The 19,741-nt window shown below is 38.2% G+C and overlaps 2 protein-coding genes across 3 annotated transcripts in view; one reads left to right on the top strand and one right to left on the bottom strand.

Annotated features, from left to right (window-relative positions):
• Positions 1-1,664: 1,664 nt before the first annotated feature.
• On the top strand, positions 1,665-17,684 carry LOC135202311 (uncharacterized). 2 transcript variants are annotated; one of them, XM_064231653.1, is made up of 4 exons: positions 1,665-1,950; positions 4,425-4,534; positions 9,315-9,418; positions 17,365-17,684. In XM_064231653.1, exons 2-4 carry the CDS (start codon positions 4,442-4,444, stop codon positions 17,642-17,644), a joined length of 477 nt encoding a protein of 158 aa, XP_064087723.1. In that variant the 5' UTR covers positions 1,665-1,950; positions 4,425-4,441; the 3' UTR covers positions 17,645-17,684. The 2 variants fall into 2 exon arrangements, with proteins under 2 accessions (XP_064087723.1, XP_064087722.1); XM_064231652.1 differs by lacking the exon at positions 17,365-17,684 and adding an exon at positions 15,059-15,511 and having other exon boundaries at positions 1,669-1,950.
• Positions 17,685-19,123: 1,439 nt separating this feature from the next.
• LOC135202313 (acyl-coenzyme A thioesterase 13-like) overlaps positions 19,124-19,741 on the bottom strand; it is a 33,055-nt gene continuing 32,437 nt past the window's right edge. The window contains exons 4-5 of the mRNA XM_064231654.1: positions 19,621-19,741; positions 19,124-19,439 (exon numbers count right to left, since the gene is read on the bottom strand). Of these exons, the coding sequence (XP_064087724.1) occupies positions 19,286-19,439; positions 19,621-19,741 (275 nt within the window). The 3' untranslated portion in view covers positions 19,124-19,285. The remainder of the gene's footprint in view (positions 19,440-19,620) is intronic.

Raw genomic sequence — 19,741 nt, 5'->3', positions numbered from 1 at the left:
CGAACTGCGTAACTGAGGAAGAAATGGATAAGATTCTAAAATAGCCAAGTTGCCACTTGCATACAAGGGGAAAGGCGTATAGATTAGGTAAATATAAACGGTTCAGCATGTACTGTGAGGTATAATACATCAAACAGTATTTCGTTTTACGTCATCGAATTATAAGTTGCAACATAGTTATCGAGTAGGTACAAGTCTTAGTATGTGGACGGCTACTAAGCATTCTACCAACAGCGGCGAGTCTCGAACATTTACCCGTCATATTTTGTTGAGTTTACCTTATCATAATATTTTCTGTGCGTCACCATAAATTTGATCAGGTAGACTGCTCTGTTGTTGATGGCATTCCACTTTACACTGAAAAGGTAAAATGCCCATTTCTCTGCTAGAATAAAGATGCCTATTTAGAGACAGAGAGAGAAAAAGATTAAGCTGGCTTCATCCAGTTTGCAGAGACTGCATTAATATAAGAATTTTGAGAATTTTTTTTTAGTGAAATTCCCAATTTGTCAGAGGAAATACGAAACACGGGCGAGATTACTTAGGCTTCGTCTCTAACGTGAAACATAATGAAGATAATTGTTGGCTGAAGAAACAGGCCTAGCTAAAACTGATGCAAAATCGATTGCATATCAAGAGTCAAAGTTACGCGTTGTGTTAATTTTGTCAACTAATGACTGGCCTTAGAGGTGGGGTTAATGGTGGGGGATAGTGGGACATAATAATTACTTGGAATAGAATGGGGAAAAAATATTCACTTTGAGACATTATGAAACTCAAGTTCTACATGGCCTGTGGTGGGGCATCACTCTAACAATACTTTCCTAACCACCTCTACATTTCTCAAGTTTAAAGATGCATATATTTTTTTGGTATCAACAGGCAAAATAGCTTTGATCTATACCATGAACAGTTCTTTGGGTAAAAGAAAAAAAAAGTTTAGTAATGGTTGTGATATTTCCTTTTAAGAAACCTATTAGACTGTCAACCACATAAATTTACATAACACAAGACACAAAAAATATGGCGGGAAGAGTGATCCCAGCCTCTCAGTTGCATAGATTTAGATTACTTTATCTTCCCTTATAGATTACGATATGTTTTGTCTTGCATTCGTCTGCGCGGTGGTTTTTCTTTTGCAATATATTCCTATTCAGTTCGACTTACATTCTTCAGAATTCTAACTTTTTTTTTCTGAAGTAGGAACATCAGCGAAAACATTTGGTAAATTTAACTTCTCAGGTGAATTAGGATGATGTGAAAAGTGGTAGAAACTGATCCTAGAGATAAAAAAGTAATGTGCCCCAGAAAAAAATATTATCCTAAAATAATGCAACTATTATAGAAATGAACTAGGCTTGCATAGCTTTCTAAATGTATTTTATTAAGTCACCACTATAACTTAAGCCTTAGATTAAGCTATGTTATATATGACCTACATTCAAAGTCCAGATCAGGATACCTAACAAAAGAAAAAAAATCTACCATTCTGAACCTAGTAAACTACTAGCCAGAAAAAAAACTACCTTACGTCGCTGAGATACATGACTTTGACATTCAAATGCTAGGGCACACGCCCACTTCACTGCATAGACTGGGCTTTCATAGGGCGTTGACCCTAACAAGGTGAGAGAGAGAGAGAGAGAGAGAGAGAGATGAGCCCAGAATTCCAACACATTGTTGGGGAAGAAGAAGAAGAGTCGGCTTCGCTGTGTCGTGTCACCTCAGAGTTGCTGATCTGGAGGCGGAAGGGCGGCGCGTTCGGCCGTTCGTGCGAAAGTGGACCGAGACTGGGAGGGCGTGTTAAACCTGTCATTGGCCCCAGATAAGACCTGCCTTCTCCCAAAAGCAGACGCCAGAATCAGACGGATTTGGTTGACGGGGAGATCTCGACTGGGCTTCTTCGTTCATTGCTTTTACAGACGACCGCTTTCAGAGAAAGTTTGACGGGTGAGAAGAACCGTTAAATTCTTATATCTAGTTTTCTGTTTGGCTTGGAAAGAGATCCTGTAGAATGGTTCTCAGTTGTTTTTTTAGGTCTTTGCTCGAGCCCAGAAGTGACCGGCGCTTCAAGATGTCCACCCTTTTGGTTAGGGAAGGAGAAAGTTCCCTTCTAACAGTGTCACGTAGTAATGTAGGCTGTCATAAAAATTGATTTATTGTGCTTGCTTGATCTAGCCGGAGTTTGCGGTGCCAAATAATTTGTTGTGCGAGGTGACAGAACGAAAGTGAGCTGGCAGGTTGGATTTGACAGCTCAGTTCCGTAATCTAACAGGTGTTTCATTATGGCCAGCCAAAAGCTAGCCTACCGGGAGGATTTTAGTTTATAGCCTATCTAAATTACGTACGGTAGACCCAGCAGTAGAGCCTTATCTCATCCCATACTGTTTTCTGTTGTTATATTGCAATTTACATGTAATTATAGACTTCATTCTTGTAGATTTGGGGCATAATTTCTGTCAGCCGTGTCAATTGCAACTCTTTCTTCTTGTCCAAATGTATAAGAGATTACTTTCCAAGATAGCCTAGTACTGGTAGTGTTATAACTATTTCGTTGATGACATAGCTTATCCTATGTCACTGTAGCCTTTATATAGCTGATTATTTTCACTTGGTAACGAGTCTTATGCTCGGCCATCTGTCCTATCATTTCTGTACTACTAATTGTGACATTCACTATTTACCTAGATGGTAGCATTTAGCTCTCAAGGTTGACAAAGCTAGGCTATATAAATGTGTAGGTGCTGTTGGGTTTCATGTAGTTAGACTTTTCCTATCAGTCTTATAGTTAGTGCCTGATGCAGTGAAACCATTATTTGATCACACTTGTATGACTCATTATAATTATGAACAGTGGTAGCCTTAATGAGAACGAATTGTAGTCACATTAGTAATTACCGAGAAGGTAGACAAGTGACAGTAGAGTAGACAAAGTATAGTCGTAAAAGAGATAGTTTTGTATGAGTGCAAGTAACTGGGAGCAGAAATGTGGAAAATGTACACCAGCAATCGTTGTAGAATATTAGATTCACAACAAGTATCAATTATCAGACTAATTATACCTTCATGCTATTAAAATCCTTTCCCAATAAGGGTGATTTTATATGGAAGTTCAAGTATTTATTTAAATACATTATATATGGAATGATTGAAGAAGTGTTTTTAATATGGTTCATGCAAGCTTGCCTTCTACATAGGAATCTTACATTAGGAGTTTCATAATTTCATCATCAGATATGGAACTTGGTGTGAAGTAAAATGACAAAATTTGGAAGGTAAAAAAAAAAAGGAAGTCCAAAGGGAACAAATGAAGAGATAAAATCAGAAAGCATTTCAGTTGACTGAATGATCATTGGAAAGAACAGTCTATTTGAAACCATCTTTAGTGTGTTGCAAAAGGATCTTGGTAACGAGCCATCTGTGCTGAAGGGTGAATGCCCTGTGTAGCCCCTGGATCATAAAAAAAAATTAAGAAATTACCCCATTGGTTGAGAGTGACGTCAGTGTACCTCACTCAGTGCATTGTAGGCATTACTTTAAGGTTCTTTGCTGCTACCCTTTTCATTGCTTTTACTACAGCTCAGTTCATGTTCTCCTTTTTTTCCCCCATCTTACTTTCCACTGTCTCCTAAATTGTCTTTCATCATTATTTTCAGCCTTTGGCCTAAATTCTATATAACAATTCCAGTTGAAAATATTGTATTATATCACCCCATAAGGTATGGATTAACCCAGGGCATTTTTCTGATGAGAAAAAAAAGCAGGAGAAATGGAACTGTGACCATATGTTGATAGATTCAGCATTAGTATTGTACATTCTTAAAAGGAATAGGTGAGGATTTTAATGCTTTATCATAATAGATTAGGAAAGTAGGTTGTACTAGGTAACCAGGTATCCCAAAATAGTAAAATTGCAAACTGCTACAACTGCCCTCTAGCTTGGTAACTACTGGTTTATGTGCAAAGTAGTAAGTATAAAAACATAAGCAAAGGATGGTAAAAGCCATAAATGCAAACAAAAGTTGTATATATAAAAAAAATTTGAATAAAAGATGGTAAATATCCTGGTCAGCAACTGGCAGGAATCAGGTTGCCGTAGTAGCTAGCAATTTTACCCACAAAATTATGGCAAACTATATGGAATTTGCTGTACTATTAGATTTGGCCTTAAGGATACTTGGGGATGTAAGAAATTTTCTCTTGTTTGGGGACTGTATAAGACAGGTATAAGTATTTCATGACATTCAGTTCTAGGAATTTGTGGTAGTGATGTATGTGCCAAATCTCTTTGCTTGTTATACGCACGACTTACATTTGTATTCACAAACAAAACTGTAAATGGTTTTTTGAATTGTACAGCTATTGGAATTTGTTTTGTATAGTGATAGTATTTCAGTAAGAGTAATGATTGTCTATTTTTTCAGATTTTACTATAGGAAACATGGCCAAATATAGGAAGGTACCAGAAAACTACTTCAAATTTGTCAACCCAATAATTGTCTCACTAATTGGCGTTGGAATGTATCTCTTGTTGGTAAGTAGAAATTATTTGAAATAGTTATTATGCATGAAGACAAAATGATGTCAAATGTGGGATGAAAACAAAAATTGAAATGCAAGTGATATTTCAGCCAGGAAAGTTATTTTACAGTGTAGGTTATACATTTAAAAGTCTTTTGGAAATGCTGAAATGCAAATATTAAATTGTATTTCTAATTGTTGGATTGGAAGTAATTGGATTGATACCGTACTGTTACCAACAGTCACTAATTGATATACAATATTGTAGTACTTATAAAGAACCCAGTTTTCTGAATGCCAATTTTTTTTTTTTTTTTTTTTTTTTTTTTGCCTGTGCTGCATTTTTGGTTTATGTGCTGGATATTATATCTGTGCATATTTTCACTCTGTAAAGTATTCATATGAATTGTTTGCCTCTCTTTAATTGGTTATCAAAGACACAATCAGATTTACAATGTCATTGTTTTCTTACCCAATACTGTACTAGTCATTTCATGATTGGCTATTCACAAGAAAGTCTATTGTATTTTGCAGCTTGATGATAATTGTGTGTGGGGAATTTTGACATTAAAATTTGAGATCATTAGCCTGCAATCTCCCTTATACTAGTACTATTCCATGGTTGCCACAGTGATAGAATGTATGCTGTATATATGTATTTGATGCAGTGTTGGTGTTAGGGATTGGTAGTATAAGTACAGTGCATTCATTAAACGTAATTGCTTCAAAGAGGGAGAAAATGTGAGAGTTGCATTTTGTCTGCAGAAAATGTGGATCTTGGGTTGACTCTTGCTGTAGTACAGTAGTCTGGTCATTGTTTGACTTCATTACATTTGCGAGGGGTTTCCACTTGTAGATTAGAGTCTGTACAAAAATAGGTAGATGTTCTTGGTAAATTAATGTTAGCGATGTTGTCATTGAAGCAAAATTCCTATTCATTGGCATTCCCATGCACTCATGTTGTGTGCTTGATGTTTTTGTGGTATAGATGTATTGAAAGTTGATTGTTACATAGAATTACTGTGATAGGTGGAATTTTGAATTATTATAATTTGTGTTGTGGAACCTGTCAAATGTGTTTTGTGTTGGTTCTGAATTGTTTGGGGTATATATTTTAGTTTTTGACAAAACGGACAAGAATGTAAAGGTTAGTACATATGCATAATCCATGGAAAGGTTAGTACATATGCATAATCCATGGAAAGGTTAGTACATATGCATAATCCATGGAAGCAGAATTTCAGTATGTATTAGATTTTTTATTTACAATAACTTGAAAAATCTGTTGACTCATTTGGGATGGTGAATGATTGTTATTTATTAGTTTGGTACTGTAATTTGTATTCCCTCTGTTAATTATAAACATACCTGCTTTTGTTTTTTGTTGAAAAATTTAAACCTGAGTATGCTCAGGTATTTACTTTTATTTGGGCAGCATTAGAATAAACCACAAAAGTTATAGGTATGAGATAGTGTGAAGTATTGCAGTGCCATCTATACCTGAGATTTCATTTGTAGAAGGGGTAATGGGCTGACTTATTATATGCATTTTGGGACAAGATTTTCCAGTTTGTCTCAAAATATAAGTTATTTCTTTACACATCGAATGTGCAGTCTGTGTGGAAGTTTATGAACAAAGGCAGGTGGTCTCAAACAGCAATATGTATTTTTTTATATATTTTTTTTTTTTTTTTTTTTGTCTCCAAGCAGTGCCATGTCTTTTCTTTGTCAAAAAATATGGCAAAAGTTAATAATCTGTTTTAAGTCCTTTATGGCTATGTTTTTTTTAAATGCCAAAATGGATCAGGCATAAGCCTGTTTTTCTGTTTGCCTTGCTAGATTTATTAACCCTTAAACGCTGAAGCGGTATTTTAAAAATCGTCGCCCGTATGCCGGCGGCATTCGCGAGTGAGCGCCGAAGCTGAAAAAATGTTTTTCTTCAAAAAATCGCAGCACGCTCAATTTTCAAGATTAAGAGTTCATTTTTGGCTCCTTTTTTTGTCATTGCCTGAAGTTTAGTATGCAAACATCAGAAATGAAAAAAAATATCATTATCATATATAATTATTGGGATATATGACTGCAAAAAAAAATTTCATATATAATTGTATACAAATCGTGCTGTGAGCAAAATGGTTAAAGCTAACGAGTTAATTTTTTGCATTGTATTGTACACTAAATTGTGATCATTTTAGTATATATATAACATTGTAAAATGATCAAGGCAACACAGAGAAAATATTATCACAAAATGATGTATGAATTCGTAACTCGCAGGTATAAAAAAAATATGTTTTCAAAAATTCACCATAAATCAAAATATTGTGCTAGGGACTTCCTATTTGTTGCAAAATGAAGGTAATTGATTGAATATTACTAGACTGTAAGTGTTGTAGCTTACAATTGCAGTTTTCAACCATTTCGGTCGAGTTAAAGTTGACCGAAGGACAAATTTTTTCTATATCGTTTTTTATATGAAAATATTTCAAAACTGATAAAAGCTACAATCATGGGTTGTTTTTTTATTGTATTCTACATGAAATTGCACACATTTTCATATATAAAAGTTTATGTAATGGCTAATTTAAAATGGTGCAAACATTACGACAATCGGACGAAAAAATTTATGATTTTTTCAGAAGTTAACGCGCGGACGTAAGGAAAATGTTTTTTTTTCATAAATTCACCATAAATCGAAATATTGTGCTAGAGACTTCCAATTCATTGCAAAATAAAGGTAAATGATTGAATATTACTAGAATGTAAGAGTTTTAGCTTACAATTGCGTTTTTTGACCATTTTGGTAGAGTCAAAGTTGACCGAAGGTTGAAATTTTGGCACAACGTTATTTATATGAAAATATTTCAAAACTGATAAAAGCTACAACCATGGGTTGTTTTTTGTTATATTCTACATGAAATTGCGCACATTTCCATGTATAAAACTTTATTTAACGGCTAATTTAAAATAGTGCAAACATCATGACAATCGGACAAAAAAATGTATGATTTTTTCGGAAGAGTTACCGCGCGGACGTAAGGAAAAAGTTTTTTTCATAAATTCACCATAAATCGAAATATTGTGCTAGAGACTTCCAATTTGTTGCAAAATGAAGGTAAATAAGTGAATATTACTAGAATATAAGAGTTTTAGCTTACAATTGTGTTTTTTTACCATTTTGTTCGAGTCGAAGTTGACCGAAGGTTGAAATTTTGGCACTTATTGTTATTTATATAAAAATATTTCAAAACTGATAAAAGCTACAACCATGAGTTGTTTTTTGTTGTATTCTACATGAAATTGCGCACATTTTCATATATAATACTCCATGTAACGGCTAATATGAAATGGTGCAAAAATTATGTCAAATTGACAAAATAATTTCTGAGATGTGTCGCTGATGCTTTTTAGTGCGAGGAGAAAGAAATTGGCGCTTGTGCGCCTGGGTAACGATTGTAAATAAAACAACGCCTTGATCCATGAGCTCCCAGCATTCCCCAAGGTCGCGTGATTCAAAATTTTTCACCTAGTAGGCCTATAACTATTTTTCCACGAATTTAAAAAATAAATTTTATATTGACGTATTTACGTTTAATTGGCACCAACAGACAATTTATATCGACTGTTAATGCGTCCAATCGGCGTTAAAGGGTTAATACATAGTATTGCTTTTATCCACCATGTTAGTCTTCAGTGTACTATAGTAGGTTGATGTTGCTTGTGTGGCTTGATTGGAGATTGTGTAGATAACCTTATGTAGCAGAATTGTTCATGGAAGTATTGATCACATGATAAGATTAGTATATTATCATGTAATCTGAGATGATTATTCTAACCAAAACTCTGAAAACCTAAATACTGTATTACTGCACTCACATACAATTCACAGCCATTTCATTTTTTTCCCCTTTCATGTGATGGTTGAAGTGGAGGCTTGATGGTGCATTTTTCAAGGAATGCTTATGGTTACGTTTGAGTAGTAATGTGAATGAAGCAGAAAGAAACAATAATAATTAGGAAGTGTATTACATTTATTAATCCTTAATGGATGGGCACCTTCATATGAGTGTCAGTAACAGGTTTTGGGTGGTTGAGTGGTGGATGGTGAGTATCAATATTCCATGCTATATGATTTGGATGAATCGAGTGGGAAAGAGGTTCCATCACCTCAGTGGCCCATGATTAACTAGTGGCAACTTTAGACTAGCTCAGCTCAGGCAGTGGGCCTCTCAGGGAAATCAGTATTGTTCTTGACTTGATGGCGGATGTATTGCTCCTTGCTATCCCATGACGTCTTTTTATTTGTTTGTTCATACCTGGAGATTGCTGTTGGTTTTAGTTCTTATCTTTTATAATATGATGTCAGTTATGATTGTAATTTTGCAAACAAATTCTAGAAAAAATATGTGTACCTCCAAAAAACTTAATGCAGCTCCCCATCTCAGTAAATTTACCTAGATATTTTGCAACAAATATACTCAGAATTTGTTACTTGTTTCTTTCTTATTTGTTGTGATATTGTGTGAGCTGTAATTATAATTTTACAAAACAAAATAATGGTAGAAAAACATATATAACTTGGTAAAATTTTAGAGTCTTGTAAAAGAGGCCGCACACAGCGTTTGTGAAGCCACTTTCGACTTCCCGTGGTAGGTGGGGAAAATTTTAATTTTTTTTTTTTTAATTCTTACGCCGTGTGCATTTGCATATCTTCCTATAGAAGGATTTTTACAGTAATAACTTGTCATTTTGTCATTCAGTTACTTAAAATGCTTGTGTTTCTTGTCCTTCAGATGGCATGGTTGGATCCCAGGAACATATCGACCACATATTTTGGTCGTGTTGCAGAATTTGCAACCTGGTTAGGAACTGAGAACAACCATCTTATGAAGCAGATGTGAGTATAAAATACACAGATACATGGAAAATATATTTTCCTAAGTAACCATGCATTGCATTGTCTTCTTTTGGGGCTGGTACTGTCTGTAGAGAAGGTATTTCAGAATGCTTTAAAAGTGTTGTCTGGTTCTCTATTTCATTTTGCATAGGTTGACTTATGAGAGTATCTCATCGTTTACAATACTGTACACTATAGTTTACAGAAAGTAGCAGAGAGACTGAGTGCACTACAGTATTTGTCATGCAGATGCTAATGGAAATTTTGACTCTTAATAAGTGATTGGTGTCAATAGCATCCAAAGGTGGCTAAAATTGTAACTTTTTTAGTATGAGTAAATTCTTGTATAAAATAACACAAATACTGCTGGTGGGTATTTGGAATTGGACATCACTTACGGTTAGAGTTTATAGAAATATTAGCTCTTTTGCTAACTTTAAAAATCCAGGAACCCACATTTGTTCCGATATGTAATACAAACCATAGGTCCTTTAACAATAGGAATGTAACTTGCGGCAGCTGGAACCGGTTGTAAGCTTCGAACAAGGTAGTTTGGTAGTTAACTGCTTGTCCGACAGTCAGCGCACCGCGCGACTGGGAGGTAATGAACCACTTTGCTTTCGGCCACGCTGGGTGACAGACGTGTTCTCCACTTCTCTCTGCCCGCCATCGTCGCATGCTTCTAACTTCAAAGCTTTGGTTTGCTTTCTCTTTCTAGTGTATTTGTGTGAAAATCCAGTAAGTACTTGTGACTTTTGTAATTTTCATTTAATTATGGATTCTCGTGAGCTGGAGAGTTCCCCACGCCCCCCCATCAGCTGCAGACTGTGCCCTGGTGTGGAGGGCCGTAAGTGTGGGGCCTTCCGCTCCTTTATTGAGGTTGATCCTCTTGAATTATGTGCTCTGTGTCGGGGGCGCGAATACTCTCGCACCGAGCCTTGTGATATTTGTTGTTTGTGGTCGGAGGAGCAGTGGGCGTGATATGAGGGGAGGAGGAAACGACGTAAGCCTGCCAGGGAGTCATCGGAAAGTTCTCTGGCTACTCCCCTGGTCACGGACACGTTATCGTCTTTCCTTCCTCCGTCTCAGCTCCCACGTATGGCTCCTTCCCCTTCGGGGGGGCCATTTCTCGAGCGTAGAGGAGGGGGGCAAGATACCCCGACATTCAGTTGTACTCGGGGTCTTCCTTTCGCTTGGGGCGGGAGTTGCCCCCCCTCCCCCCCTACTAACCCAACCTTTGCATCCTCAGGTGTGCCTGCCGCGGGTACAAACTCGTAAGAGGAGTGCCTCTCTCTCTCTCTCTCTCTCTCTCTCTCTCTCTCTCTCTCTCCTCCTCTCCCCTCCTCCTCCTCCTCCTCCTCCTCCCTCCTCCTCCTCGCTCCTCCTCCTCCTCCTCCTCCTCCTCCTCCTCCTCCTCCTCCTCCTCCTCCTCCTCCTCCCGGAGATGTTGCTGTTTTCTGACGCATCAACCGAGGGATGGGGCGCACACCTGGAGGAGTTGCTGGCTGCAGGCGTGTGGGATCATCACGACAAGCACCTTCACATCAACGTACTGGAACTCAAGGCAGCGTTTCTTGCTCTCCAAGAGTTCCAGGACCGTCTGATGGGACACTCGGTGGTGTTGATGTGCGACAACACCATAGGTCAACAAACGGGGGCCTAGTGTCCCTCCCTTTGCACCAGTTGACATTGCAGGTGCACGAGTGGGCCATAGCTCACTCAGTAGAGCTGTCAGCTCGCTACATTCCAGGCAAGAGGAATGTAGTAGCAGACAAGCTCAGCCGTCAGGATCAGGTGATAGGGACCGAATGGTCCCTACACCCAGATGTGGCGGAAAGGCTCTTCAACCTGTGGGGACGTCCAGCCGTAGATCTGTTCGCCACCCAGCACAACAGGAAACTTCAGGTCTTCTACTCGGCTATGCTGAACCCATGGGCAGCTGCAGAAGATGCTCTTCAGCACCCGTGGGACAACCTCTTCGTCTACGCCTTTCCCCCGTTTTGCCCGATTCGCAAGGTGATCAGCAGAGCACTGGTCACCCCGAATCTCCAGATGATCCTGGTGGCTCCCAAATGGCCTCAGGCCGTTTGATATCCGGACCTGCTGGCTCTGCTTGCGGAAGCACTGAGAGAGATTCCCTCTCTGCACAACCTCCTCTGCCAGCCACACATGGAACGGTACCACCAGTCAGTCCAGTCCCTTCGTCTTCATGGCTGGCTGTTATCCACCATCTCTTGCGAACGAGAGGCTTTTCTCGCTGAGAAGCAACAGAGATGACTGGGTACATCAGACAGTTCTCTGCAGCTGTGTACCAGGGAAAGTGGGCCGTCTTCTGTAGTTGGTGTCGTAGACAGGGTTTATCTCCTTTCAGAGCCACTCTTCAGCAGGTAGCGGATTTCCTCGTTTTTCTTCGCCGAGAGAAGCTCCTCTCCGTCCCCACAGTCAAAGGATACAGGGCCGCCTTGGCCTTAGTCCTGAAACTGAGGGGAGTGGATATCTCGAACTCGTTCGAGATCTCCCTTCTAATGAGGAGCTTTGAGAGGTCTTGCCCACCCAGGGAACTTAGGCCCCTGGGGTGGGATGTGACTCTCGTCCTTAGGAGTCTGACTCGAAGTCCCTTTGAGCCACTCCGAGAGTCGTCAGACAGGGATCTGACCCTGAAGACCCTCTTCTTGCTGGCCCTGGCATCGGCGAAGAGAGTGGGGGAACTTCATGGTATTTCCTTCGACGTCAAGCATTCCAGGGGATGGGGATCTGTGACGCTCTATTTCGTCCCGAACTTCGTAGCGAAGACTCGGAATCCTTCGGTCCCTGACGACAGGTTCGAATCATTCACAATCCCTTCCTTAATGGACTTCACCGACAACGATGCAGATGAGATGCTGCTTTTTACTGTGAGGGCGCTACGGCGCTATCTGAAGAGAACTCAGCACCTCAGGCCTGAGTGTCGATGCCTCTTCTTTAGCACCGGGGTGACCAAGAAAGAAGTATCCAAGAACACACTTTCTTTCTGGCTGCGTGAGGTGATCAGGAGGGCGTACGAAGCTGATGGTAGCGACGACATCCGTTTCCTTCGTCTGAGAGCCCACGAAGTCAGAGGCATTGGTCCTTCCCTTGTGTTCCGCAAGAACTTCTCCATGGCGCAGGTCCTGAAGGCAAGGGTCTGGACCAACCAAACCACCTTCACCTCCTCCTACCTTCGGGATATAGCCCAAAGGTCCTTGGACACTTTTTCCTTGGGACCCGTGGTGGCTGCTCAACAGGTTGTGTAGCTTACCCAGCACCCGAGCGGACAGTACAGCATCGCATCCTTGTGTGACTGCATGAAAGGATGAGTGAATGAGTGTGTGACTGGGTTCTCTTCCTCATCTTTTTCTCCCCCTCTACCTGTGGGCAGAGGGACGCGGTCGTCACCACGCTGGAACAGGAGACCGATGCAGGTAAGCTACTCGACCGAGCTCCATCCTATCCCTTTCATAAGGGATAGGAGCGATTATCTACCACTCCCCCCAATATGGGGGGGGGGGGGGGGGGAAGTGGAAGCCAACAAGAGAAACCCATGACTCCATATTGCCTCTTGCAGTAGGAACAAGTTCTTGCTTGCTAGTTTTAAGAGGTACGCTGGCCTCCCTCTTATTACTTGGGTCCAGAGGTCTGACCATTGATCCTGCAGTGCATACCCCGATCATTGGGCAGAGGCTAGGATCCCTCCCTCTGCTCTTACAACCAGGGAGGGAACCAAGGTTGGACGAACACCAGTCTGTTCATTGACTCGGATTCCACCCACCAAGAAGTGAGTCTTCCTATTGTTAAAGGACCGATGGTTTGTATTACGTATCAGAACAAATAACAATTTGTCGAAAATTGTATTTTTCCTAACTATACAAACCTAAGGTCCTTTACACTTAGTCCCACCTCATGCCACCCCTCACTGTTTTTTCCTGGGCCTAAAGCAAAGTGAATCTTCACCTCCCAGTCGCGCGGTGCGCTGACTGTCGGACAAGCAGTTAACTACCGAACTCCCTTGTTCGAAGCTTACGACCGGTTCCAGGTGCCGCAAGTTACATTCCTATTGTTAAGGACCTCAGGTTTGTAAAGTTAGGAAAAATACAATTTTTGACAAATTGTTATTTTAACAATGTCTTCCTGTGCCAAGAAATTTTGAAATTGTTAGAAATAGTGATGTCCTTTAGATACTAAGATTCTATTGCTTTCTATCACATCACATTTATAAGTCCGTTCGGCCAGCCCTAGAGTGTAGAAATGACCTGGTTTTCTGGTTTATCTGTTGTTGAAAGATATTCCTGTGGGAAAATATTTAGATGGATGAATGATTTTAATATTCAAACTAACCAATTGATTAAGATAGCATCAACTTCAATCAGGTTGACACGGCTTCATGGTTGTTGTTGGTCTTTAGCATAAGCCCCAAGCTAATACCTTCTGTAACTCCAACTGATGATGTAGGTGGACAAGTCGTTTCCTTTTGACATTCAGTGGCATCAATTCATGAGTGAGCCCAAGGAGGGAAGGGTCTAAATTAAGTTCTTCCACAACATGTTAAGTGTGAAATCATTCTTCAAGTATTTTCCTTTTCTAGGTACTAACTACTAACATAATGCTCTGTTCATTCTTCTTTCATTTTGTTTCACAAGCAAAATACACCATTCTAGTTTTATTTTTAATCATTGAGGATTAGGTGCATATTCGTGGCTGTGCTTCTTAGGAGTATGAAAAATATGAAGACTGCTTACATGTATGGTACAGTTTGATGATGTTTTTATGGTTATTTTTGTTCTTAAAAAAGAATAGTGGCCTTCTGTTCCATTAATGGTCAGTTAACTTACCCAAGTGGTTTATATGCCTTTTAGAATAGTGAATTGCCATCATATATAACAGACAGTTTTCACCATAAAATACTTCTTATTTGAACCCTTGCTTTAGGTGAACAACTTCACAAAATCCAGTTGTGATGACGTTTTGCCCACTGTAGAACAAAATTCTTGTGAACTTTCTCTTAATGCAGAATTGGTTTATCAGATATAATGATTGCTGCATTGTACACAGAAAGTTAGAATAGTGCTGTTAATTGCCTTTGGATGTAAGGGTATTTTGAGCACTTGTATAAACACTGTTTAGAGTTTTACCTTAGGTGTGAAATTAATGCATATGTGAAACAGTGATTCAAATATGTATTTGTCTTATGAAAAGATGAATATTCAGGCATCTTATGTAAATAGAGCTTAATTTATAGAAAATTAACATAATTTTGAAGGTTCAAGTATTTCTATAGTAGTCCAGTTAGAGGGAGTCTAATCAAGTATTTCTTAAGGTTAATTACCAATGGCATTTGTAATCAACAGTGCAGTTAGTGGGATTTTAGGCACAAGACCTTTGAAAAAAATCATTGGGAGTACCAGAATGGAGTCTAGTTTTAAGAGGTCAGTATAAAGTAACATATTAAGTGCAGTCATGGAGTAAGAGTGATAGAGAACTATCAACATAAATAAAATCCTAGTATGTTTTATTATCCTAAACATTCTGTTGTAGTTTCAAAGGTAGCAGAGTTATGGTTTGTTGAGTCCCCATGCTTTGGGTTAATGTGGGATTAATGTGTGCTTTGGTCTACTTTATTTTCAGACTGTTGTGTTTACTGGCAATCCACATAATTCAGGCTCTGATTGGGGTGTATTTATGTCAGAAACACAGGCTTGGCTCTTTGGTCACCATTGCCTGGACCTTACAGAACCTCATTCTGGGTTTCCCATCCCTTTACTATCTCATATGGCCCCAAAAACCAAAGAGGAGCTCCAATAGTGGTAAGAAAGAAGAATCCAACAAGAATTCAAACAAGTCCAAGGAAGGCAAGAATGCCAACAAAGGAAAGGAGACAAAAAATTCCAAGTCCAAAGAAAAGAATCATGCAAAGTCCAGAAAAGACAAATAAATTCTTTGTAAGTAAAATCATAAACTGCTCCCTCAGTAGGCATCTGCGTCGGAGATGGCTGTTGGAACAAAAATATATAAAAAAAAATTTTATATGGAGTTGTGGTTCAACATTGTAACTTGATAGAATAAATCCCTTTTTAAAAATATCTTTATTTTATTCCTGCTTGACAATTAATAATGAAATGGTAGTTTTAAAACTACTACGTACATACTCAGAAATTTTGATGTAAATTTAAGAATGTTTTTACTGCATTTAAAACTACAGTGATTTATGAGCTCTTGCACTTCTTTGGTGTTAAATATTCTTTTTAAATAGCTGATGCCTCCTTGGTAACTGTAAGTATTAAAGTATCTTAGGAAAGAATCATAGTACTGTATTTTAAAGATAAACAGAATAGTATGAATTTGCCAGAAAAGTATCTTAATATTTTTGTAAATGTCTTTAACCATTATGAAATTATTAGCCATTTTTTTGTGAATGTCCTTTATACACTTATTTATTACTCGGAAAAATCCTCCTATCTTGAGACAAAGCATTGTAAGTGTGTGTGTGTGTGGAACCAACTACGTGCATTTTGGTAATTCTGATGTCGCCCTTCAAACCATTTGTATATACTTGTAATTTTCACATCACAAAGGTTTGTGTCACGAGATACGGACTACACTTTTGAATAAATATCATGTCCTTAGTTTTGATGCCAGAGCATCTGTGCAACTCATCTTACTATTGCTGTTCCTCATCTGTGTAGTGGGTGATGGTTTCAGTGTGCAATGGGTACCTCACTATACTTTATAATAAAATGTCATTAAAGAATGTTTAATTTTTCTAGTTAGGCAACCTTCACCTGTGGGCAATTCCCATTCATATGCTTGTAAATCTCTACAGCTTGGTCTGTACTGAGTAAGGATCTCCTCACATTTTTTTTTACATAGAAAATTAATCCTATTTTGACCACTTATGTCCAGTTTATTTAGGAATAGCTGTAGCCATCTGAAGTGTGGAAAGTGAATGCTTGAGTTATCATTGCAACCTACTTTTAGTAATCTAAGGCAAAGCTGTTGAAATGTACTATGTACTATTTCAATTTTTCTTTGATGATCATACTTGGCCCATGTGTTTTCTTTAAGGGGAACCAGCTGCATAACATAAACATTGTCTTTTCAGTAATACTCTAGTCTTTACAACAATCTTCATGAATTGGTCAGACTGAAGTTTTTCTTTCAATGTAAATTAATGGTCGTATGGTTACAGTGATTTGGTTGTTATTGACAGATTTTAGGCTCAAATTAGCTTACTTCTGGTGATTTGTATGAGTAATTTCTTAATTTTTCTACTTGTGTAACATTCATGACTTTCCACTGACTGTGAGGTCTTTGATTAGCCTACATGTGCTGCACATCTTGCCCAGGCTTTCATTAGACAACAGTATCATAATTGTTAATATGTACTTAGATATGTGAAGCTGCTTTATTTCCAGATTTAAGACTTGTTTTGGTTCTTGTGAACATGTACTCTTGGGGCTCATAACTTAGCTTAGATTGTGTCTCAGATATTTCTGTATATGCATTTCTGTGTTTAAATAGACCCTAACAAATATTGTAAACATTTTCATACAATTGAAGACAATTGTTTTCTAATCTTATGAAACTGGCAAGGAGGTATTAGTGTTCATTGACATGATACTGGGAGTATGTCGATTGTTTTAAAGGTGAGTATGGGATTTCTCTCTTGTTAAATCTAAGTAATATTATCCTAACATTGCCAGTCAGCTGGATAGTTATTGCTTAAAAGTATCAAAACTAGATCATAGATACCAGTAACCAAGCAGTAACATATTTCTCTACCATGCAATGAAAAAATTTATTTTTACAGTGATTACTAAAATGGTTATGGTAGTTTGTCAGTGTTCTTAGAATGAAAATAATTAGATTATTGAGACTGAAAAAAAGTGGTGTTATACCACTCGCTTAGACTGATCAACTTCATCTATTTTCAGATTCCTGGTCACTCTTGCAGTCCACATCAGTGAAACCATGCTTGCAGTTTTTCTGTGCTACAAGAGGAGAATTGGCTCTTTGGCAACAATTGCCTGGACTATACAAACATTAGTATGTGGAATATTTTCTTTGTATTTCCTCATGTGGCCAAGTAAATCTCCAAAGCCAGCCAAGAAACGAGAACAGCCAAACAAATCTAAGAAATCAAAGGAACAGAAGAATTCAAAACAGGCCAATGCACAAAAAAGTAAAAAGTCCACAGCTAAAAAAGAGAAATAAGTGTCAATATTAGTCTTAAAAAATTAAACTGTATCTCCTCTTTAGTTTGTCATTAGTCTAAACAAATGCCAGTTAGTCATAAGATATTGTGTAAGGCTTTCAGGTCTGCTAGAAAGTAAATATGCAACACAATGGTACAATGTACGAGTCAAGATGTATTATGGTCCTCATAAAGACCTATGAAATATTACCCTTCATTTTAACTTCATTTAATCAGACTACACAGATTTTTGAATGGGAAATCATACCAATAGAGCTCTGTGCCTTTAGGGTAAAATATCAGTACCCCTGCATTACGTAATTTAAGGGTTCAGCTTATGACCATTGGTTGAAGCATGCAGTTTCAAAGTTTGTAAGTGACCATATGACAGTTCTACCACTATGTTGGTGGAGAACAGTTTAATTTCCACTTAATGCGGTGGTTAATTTTAGTTAGGAGTACTGTAAGTGATTATTTTTTAAAAGTTACCCATGAACAATTGAGCTTTCTTCTCTTGGAAATGACTGCTTTCTAAGGGTTCATCAGTTAGATTCACGGCTACAGTGTACCAAGATAATTCACGGCCTTTACTAATGCTGTGGACTAGAATCCTGATTCTTGGTTATAACGGAGTTCAAGTAAAACCCTTTCATTTGCCAGATGATGAAACGGGCAGCAGCAGCCTCATTAATTATTATGTAATAACCAAATCTGACTAAAATGAGCAGACCTGCTTCCTAAATACACACAACTACAAATGGTAACAAATAGCCTTAAGTCTTTTGCTTTAAAGCTAGGAATTGCTTACAGACCACACCATACTTGTCCTTATACATTGGAAAAACAACCAGAAGGACCAACAAATTTTGTGAAGACATTCAAGGACTTTGGAATAAGAATGCTCCTTGAATTCTTCCCCTACACCCAACTGCAGTCAAAACTTAATTAAAAAGCCAACTTGGTTGAGTGAGTGAATATAGAATTTAGGCCAAAGACCAAGCACTGGGACCAAATAAGTCTCTCAGCGCTGAAACTTTGACAGTAGAAATTTTGAAAGTTGTAACAGGAGGAAAGCCTCACAGTTGCAATATGAATCAGTTCTTAGGAGAGAGTAGAAAATACGATAGAAGGAATGGTTTCAGTGGTGTAATTGGTATGGTGTTGGCCTGGCACCTTGGTGGCCGCAAGTTTGGTTCTCGGGCATTCCACTGAGTGGTTAGAGATGTGTATTTCTGGTGATAGAAGTTCACTCTCGACATGGTTAGGGAAGTCGCGTAAAGCCAATGGTCCCTTTGCTGAATAACCGCTGGTTCCGTGCAACATAAAAACACCATACAAACAAACAAGATGAAAGAAAAGTGAAAGAAGGTATAGTAAAAGGAAGAGGTTGCAGTTGGGGCCAAAAGCACGCTGTAAAGAACCTTGAGTACATAATGCTGCAAACTTGGGCTGCGTAAGAAGAGGAAATAATTATATTTTTGGGTTAATGAAACTAAAAATTAAAATGCAAGGAAGACCATTATTATTCACACATTCCAGATACAGCACCAACATCAGCCACTACTGTGTACAATGTAAGTTATAAATTTATCAATTAAAAATTATGCACTTACTTTATACATAAAATATATACAATTTTTGTTAGAACACACGATGTTAAATCAACCAATAAACTTTGTGTGGCTACCCTTGGCAATAAGTTTACTCGACTCCTTAGTTGTGATATCAACATTGAGAAATGCAAGAGTTCTTCCAACTTTGAGTGTGTCAGCACTAATGACAATAGTTTCTCCTTCTTTAGCAGCACTAATATAACTGAAAAAGAGTAGAAATAAAAATATATAGATATTATTTATCATTGTCAGCATCTTTATAACATTTTTTTGTGGTCATAGATGAAATAAATTATTTCCATTGTCAAATTAATAAAACATGCAATATTGCAGCACACACTATAGACAAGGAGAACTGGACGGAATTACCACAAAATACTTACGAAACATTCAGATCTACTGAAACACCTGGCACAGCTCGTTCTGTTGTCATTAAGGCCATTGTTGAAATGACATCAACCAGTGTTGCTGTTAGGCCTCCATGGAGCGTTCCACCACGATTCT

Source organism: Macrobrachium nipponense, chromosome 30, assembly GCF_015104395.2.
Source record: "Macrobrachium nipponense isolate FS-2020 chromosome 30, ASM1510439v2, whole genome shotgun sequence".
Taxonomy (NCBI): domain Eukaryota; kingdom Metazoa; phylum Arthropoda; class Malacostraca; order Decapoda; family Palaemonidae; genus Macrobrachium; species Macrobrachium nipponense.
The sequence above is the reverse complement of the archived record's forward strand: the minus strand, read 5'-3'. Positions and strand labels throughout refer to the sequence as shown.

Coding starts and splice junctions, on each gene's coding strand:
- LOC135202311 (XM_064231652.1), top strand. CDS start 4,442: ATGGCCAAATATAGGAAGGTACCAGAAAACTACTTCAAATTTGTCAAC. Junction 4,535..9,314: donor TTGGAATGTATCTCTTGTTG/GTAAGTAGAAAT, acceptor CTTGTCCTTCAG/ATGGCATGGTTGGATCCCAG. Junction 9,419..15,058: donor AACCATCTTATGAAGCAGAT/GTGAGTATAAAA, acceptor CTTTATTTTCAG/ACTGTTGTGTTTACTGGCAA.